The sequence below is a fragment of the Falco rusticolus genome, chromosome 3, assembly GCF_015220075.1.
Source record: "Falco rusticolus isolate bFalRus1 chromosome 3, bFalRus1.pri, whole genome shotgun sequence".
Taxonomy (NCBI): domain Eukaryota; kingdom Metazoa; phylum Chordata; class Aves; order Falconiformes; family Falconidae; genus Falco; species Falco rusticolus.
The window spans coordinates 65,724,780-65,730,779 of NC_051189.1; the positions used below are offsets into that span (position 1 = coordinate 65,724,780).

General features: G+C 42.2%; 1 protein-coding gene across 5 annotated transcripts in view; it reads right to left on the reverse strand.

Annotated features, from left to right (window-relative positions):
• Positions 1–5,276, reverse strand: part of RTTN (rotatin) — an 89,871-nt gene extending 84,595 nt beyond the window's left edge. For all 5 annotated transcript variants that reach the window (XM_037380664.1, XM_037380665.1, XM_037380663.1 and 2 more), the window contains exons 1-5: positions 5,190–5,276; positions 4,245–4,432; positions 3,484–3,682; positions 1,546–1,635; positions 316–394 (exon numbers count right to left, since the gene is read on the reverse strand). In XM_037380664.1, the coding sequence (XP_037236561.1) occupies positions 316–394; positions 1,546–1,635; positions 3,484–3,682; positions 4,245–4,432; positions 5,190–5,220 (587 nt within the window). In that variant the 5' untranslated portion in view covers positions 5,221–5,276. The remainder of the gene's footprint in view (positions 1–315; positions 395–1,545; positions 1,636–3,483; positions 3,683–4,244; positions 4,433–5,189) is intronic.
• Between the last annotated feature and the right edge of the window lie 724 nt (positions 5,277–6,000).

The window sequence follows — 6,000 nt, forward strand, 5'->3', positions numbered from 1 at the left end:
TCCAGTTTGTTCTAAAATTAACTGAATGAAAACTTCGGCTTGAGACATTTAGAAGACAGACTGAAGTGTCATGAACAAAGAAAATGTACTCTGAAGTAAGTGTAAAGAGTGACATTAGCAGAAAAACTGTCCTATTACAACTCATTGTTTATCAGCTCAGCCCAACTTTAGCACAGCTTTTATGATAATTTATGAAAAGCTATCTCATTAGGTTATTTACAGGAACAGTCTAATGATGTGTAAGGAAAAAAATTTAGAACCACGCTTAAGAAAAATAAAGCCTACAAACATATTGTAAAGTTTCTATTACCGTACCTTTCATTTGATGAAAGAACATGTCTATCTGTTGAAGTCAGAGTTAACCAAGGAAATGTGGAAAATTTCAAGCATTTCACTGTACAAAAGAGAGCAGATATTTTGGAGTATATTTTATAGAAATATTAGACTGTAAATTTTTGACTTTGCCATGGAAATATACAAACTATTCACTATCTGAAATAGAAATACCTTTTACTAAATATAAGCTTTCACAAAGTCAAGTGTTTCTAATGAGAGTTTTCAGCAACACCAAAAAACCCTAAGGTTATCTAAAATCAAAATTAAATACATTTATTGAAGAAAATTCTAGCAAATAGGAAACACAGCATTAGTGGAAGAGTACCTGATCCCCCACTGCATGCATTCAATCAAATCTTAGTTTTGTTCTGCTACTAAAGAATACTTATTAGCATGATCTCTAAAAAAGAAAAATTGACCTCATGCTTTTACTCTTTAAAGCAGTAGAAATTACAGTTGTTACTAAATTATGACACACTAACTTTTTAAGTTAAAAACAGCCTTAAAGTTACATTAGTTAAGAGTTTGTAATAATTATTGTGCAATTCCAAAGATAGCTGATACACTGATAAAAAAGTAATCTGGTGATTTACATACAATAACTCCAGAGTCATATTTTAAAAATCTAGTTCTCAGCACCATATTGTATGTTGAATATGACACTCTCTTGTGAACTACTACTAGACTGATACAAGCAAAGACTTGCCAAAATAATATTAGTCTGTGTTTGTCAGTGAAACATTTCATATCATTTTACTGACAAAGAAGTGTAACACTGGTTTCCATTTAGATACAACATAAAGATTTCTAGAGCACCTAACCTAGTTTTCTGAAAAGTAGAAAGGTACTTCAGACTAAGTTTGAAATAATTTGGTAGTTGCAGTTGAAATAAAACGGTTAACAGCCACGTTTGATTATGGAACACAGATCTTCTGAAAAGTATTAGCAATTTAAATGATTTTTTAAATTACAGCATATCTGATCATACTTTACATATTCCAACCAGTCACACTAACTATTTACTAGAAAAGAGAAAGTTCTATCAAGATGAATGTCCTTTCTGTAAATATTTATATATTGTAGTTTCTGTGATACTACATTTCATAGAATAACAACAGGAAAAAAAAATAGCCGTAATATTTGTAATGGAATTAAATCTAAATTACAACTCAAAGCACTTTCTGTAAGTAACATTCTTATTACACATACCAACTGTTCTTTTGGGAGGTATTTCTAACTGTGGCACATAACTTCTACTTTGACAAAAATATCCTGTGCATAATTCCTCTTGAGGCAGAACTGAAAGAAATAAAGGGTAAGTGTGAAGGGTAAGTTTAAAAAATGTACACTAAACAAAAAAACAAACACCTAAACAAAAGCAACACTCAATCTATCTTCATGATTTTCCTAACTGCTTCCCTTTTGCCCTTGAGTTTTGACCTATTAAGGAAACAGATTTAAAATAGTCTCAGATGATCAGGGAAGTGAAGTAAAAAGAGTGTGTCTATGTTTATTTTTTACAATCATATTCTGTAACTGTAAAGATTTTTCCATTTTCTTGCACTACATCGCATACCATGCAAGCAATAGCAAAAACAATTACACAAAATGCGTTGCCTGGTAGACAACTGGCAGCCAAAAAAAAGTTTTTCTTCTGATCGACCTACATAGTAAAAAAATTAGCTGTTAAAACTAACTATTTAAAGCCTTTTTCTACCAAAAGTGTCTTTTCAGGTCAAGCTAAAAAGTTGTCTCCCCCGTATGCAATATGTATATTATTAAATACATATAATTAATACACAAACTGTATGACAAAATACAGACAAGGTATGTAAACTTAAAAACAGTCTCCCCAGAACACAGTATTTGTTCAAAGGACCAAACTAAATAATTCCCAAACTACTAGTTTACAATTTTTCCCAGTAGCTGAAATAGAAATAGCAAGAAAAATACAACACTCCTGTTACTAAGCATTAAGATTATTTAATCCACAAATGCATACAATTTACATCATAAGTAGAAATTATGAACAATACTTCAAAGGGTAGTTTTAGAAAGATATAGCTTAAGAATGCATATATCAAAAGTTATTATACCATTCTCCACACTGTGGCAATTGGGTAAAAATCTGCCCCTAGGTGGGAACAGGAAAGAAAAATGAAAACAAAAAAGGTCAGGGTGGGATGGGTATCACCAGTCACCACATCGTTACAGCAAACCCAAAGTCCAAGCATTAGGCTTGGAGCAGTAGGCACTCCAAGCATTAGGCTTCAGACACAACAGGATAGTTTTGTGTCTGTGACCACACAGGATAAGTGACAGAGGTGTGGCCATTACTATACCATGCAGTGTAACAGCAGTGTCTTTCCCACAAGAACTAGGATGAAGTAAGGACCTTCATATTATGTAAGTTTCTCCTCTGTGCTAAAGTTTTTAAGGCAGAAGAGGAGAACATGGGTTTACTTCTTGACTTCATTGAAGAGGAACTGTAAATGACTAACAGATAATAAGCTAGATAACAGAAGCAAGTAATAGCACTTCACATATATTTAAAGTCCTTTGCACATAATATGAAATTGTAAACAAAGGTTACCTATTTTTCTGTGACAGATACTTATCCAAAACTATGGAGACAGTTTTAAAAATCACTGTACCAAGATCACTTACAGCTTCTCCTCCCTTCCCTTTTTGTGTTTTCATTTGTTTGTTTGGAGTTTTTTTTAAGATCTGATTTGCTCTCAAAATCAAAGTCTACTATGCAAAGAAAAGCAGCAAAGCATATCAGCTTAATTACAGATTTGTTCAAAGCTGCCACAATTGCTGCAAAAGGTATCTCTGAAAGTTACATGTGTCCTGCCCTTTTTACATAATAGCAACCAGATATCCCAGACTGAAGAAATGGGCGGAGAAGGTCTGATTATAAACATCAGGACTATTCTTGTGCAGAGAATTCCATTACAAGAATAGCACTATCTGATTTATCTAAGATCACACCTTCTCTGGCAGAATCCACTTACCATACACTTCACTGATCTCTCATTAATAATTCACCTACTATGCCTGAAAACATCAGCTTTTCATAGCCTGGAAGCTTGTCATTTACATCATTTTCTTTTTAAATAAATCACACTTCAAAATACGATTTACCTGGCTGATCTACTGAAGGCCGAGACAGAGTTTGATAACATACTGATAAAGAACTAGAAGGAAGTCCAGAAGGAAGGAAAAACAGTCCATCCAATATCCCATCAATTAAGGCCTGCAAGTTTGGATCCACGTTGGGGCGAAGCTGAGAGAAGAATTCCGCTGCACCAATTCCAATCATTTTCTGGCCAGCAGGTGGATGCTACATTAGGACAAATAACTGACAAAAGTTAGCCTGAAGAATCACAAGGTCCCTTGGGGGGGGGGGGGGGGGGGGGGGCGCTGTACACACCGCACGGGGAGGGACACAGACACAGCAGTGGGGAGAAAGAAAAGAACTGTTAACAAAACTGAAGTTATATTTTGGGGGTTTTTTGCTTAGCCCATCCATCGCTACCAAGGACGAGATTTCTTTTCCTCTGTATAGGTGCTGTTTATAGTGTTTAAAACACAAGAATGTAAGAATCCAAGATCTCTGAAATTTCTGTGTTTTCTCAATTACACACAAAATGAGAAAGTGAAGAAGCAGAGAAACTGAAAGAGAAACCCAGAAAAGAATGATTTTTTCAGCTCTCTGACCTGTTCCATGTCACTCAAATTGTTTCAATTTTTGTCTACACCCAGTGGCCTTATTATCCCTGTCTTTGTAAAACTCTAAAATCTCATTACACAGAGCTACAAAACCAAATGATATCCAGTTTCATTTAGCTTCATCATCCCGAAGGCATATAGGTTAAATAGAAATAAACGTTAATATGTCCTACCTTGATCAAACTGTTCACAAAATGTAGTACTTCCTCTTTCATTGGTACGACTGGAAAATTGAACCACTCCAAAAGATTAAGGAAAAGCATTTTATCATGGACCAGATCAGCATACGAAATCAAGTTATGTTCCAACTTAAACAGAATAGTCTTCAGAGATCGTTCTCTTATCTCTGCCAGTTCATGACCTGCCCAAAAAAAAAGGGATTAAAACCCCCGTAAAATTATCTGACATAATTGATTTGTTACTTGGACAAACAGAATACTGCCAAAGATTTGTGAAAAAAAAGCTGGCTTTTATGCTGTCAGTATTATGCTTACCAGTAAGACAGATACAACTGCACTCACCAGCAGTAAGCTAATCAAGTATGTTTGCACGGTGTAAAGTGGTGAAATATTGTAAAATATACTGATATAACCTGGTGCCAAATCCAAAAGAGAATGGCCTTTTCCTTGAGGCACACAACTAAATTCTGAAAACCTCTACCGTACCACGTTGTGGATACTGACAACTGCCTCCGACTCCCAAACCGGATAAGGATCTCCCCAAGCCCGTTGCATCGAGAGGCACCACGTCTGCAGGGATAAGCCTGGGGCATCTCCCAGGGAATCACCACCGGCTGCCCCCGGCCCCTCCACGTCCGCAGCGGGGAGTCGGGCAGAGAAGCGGGGAGCGCCGGGGGCGGGCGGCCGAGCGGCAGCGGAAGCCGGGCAGGTGCAGCCGCGCCCCGCGGCCGTCGAGGCAGGAACCCCCAGCCCCTCCCCGCCCGGCCTGCAGCCGTGCTCCCACACGCCACCAAGGGGCCTGCCGGGCAGCGCGGCGCACCGGTGGGGGGCAGGCCCCTCACCGCCCTCCCGCACACAGCCCCGCGGAGGGGGCGAGACGGCCGCGGCGCCCCTCGGCAGCCGGCCCCGCTACCCCGGGAGGGAGAGGGGAGCCGTTACCCAGCTTCCTGACGAGTGACGGTAACTCCATCGCGCCCCTCTCCGCACTAGCATTCAACGGCCGCGCCGGTTCCGCCGCCAGCCCGCCCTTCCTGCCCAACGGCGGCCGCGGGGCACCTTGGGAAGCGTAGTCCGGCACCCGCCGCTTCCTCGACCGCCCTCGGCTGCGCGCGAAGCACGCCGGGAGCTCCCGCCCCCCTGCGGAGCCCTGGGGCACGCCGGCGGGAGCACGAGCAACTACAACTCCCGCGCGGCCCCGCGCCGAGTACTAGCGCCGCGGGAGGCGGGGCGGGGCGGGGCGGGGCGGGGCCTCCCCTGGGCACCGGCACGGCCCGGGCTGGCAGCCGTGGGCGGGCCGCGCACTTCAAGGAGCTGCGCGTTCGCGGCCGCGTGGCGCGGTGGGCGCGCGCACCCAGCGCTGCGGGGCTGTGGGCGTCGGGGTAGCAGCTGCCGTCCTGGTCCCAGACAGGGGCTGTCACCGGTGTTCTGCGCGTCGCTTGAATGCGAGCTCTGCCCCGTACCTGGCGGACGATGGCTTTTCATACCTTCAGTCGTGCCGGCCGTCATGCTTCGGTGCATACGTGCACTGTCGACTTCTGCAAAGATCTCGTTGTTGTTGAGTCCAGGCACGCCATTAAAACGGGCCGGGTGTGTTTCCTCACCCGTCGGTACCCACACGGCTACGATTTGGAAGTCGGAGAATGATGCATGTTTGTAGTGAAAACAGGATTTGCTAATTTCTTCCATGTGTCTGACAGCGCCCTGGAAGTAGCTCTGGCTGGCTGGTGTAAAGCAAGCGGGTGAGGGGGTG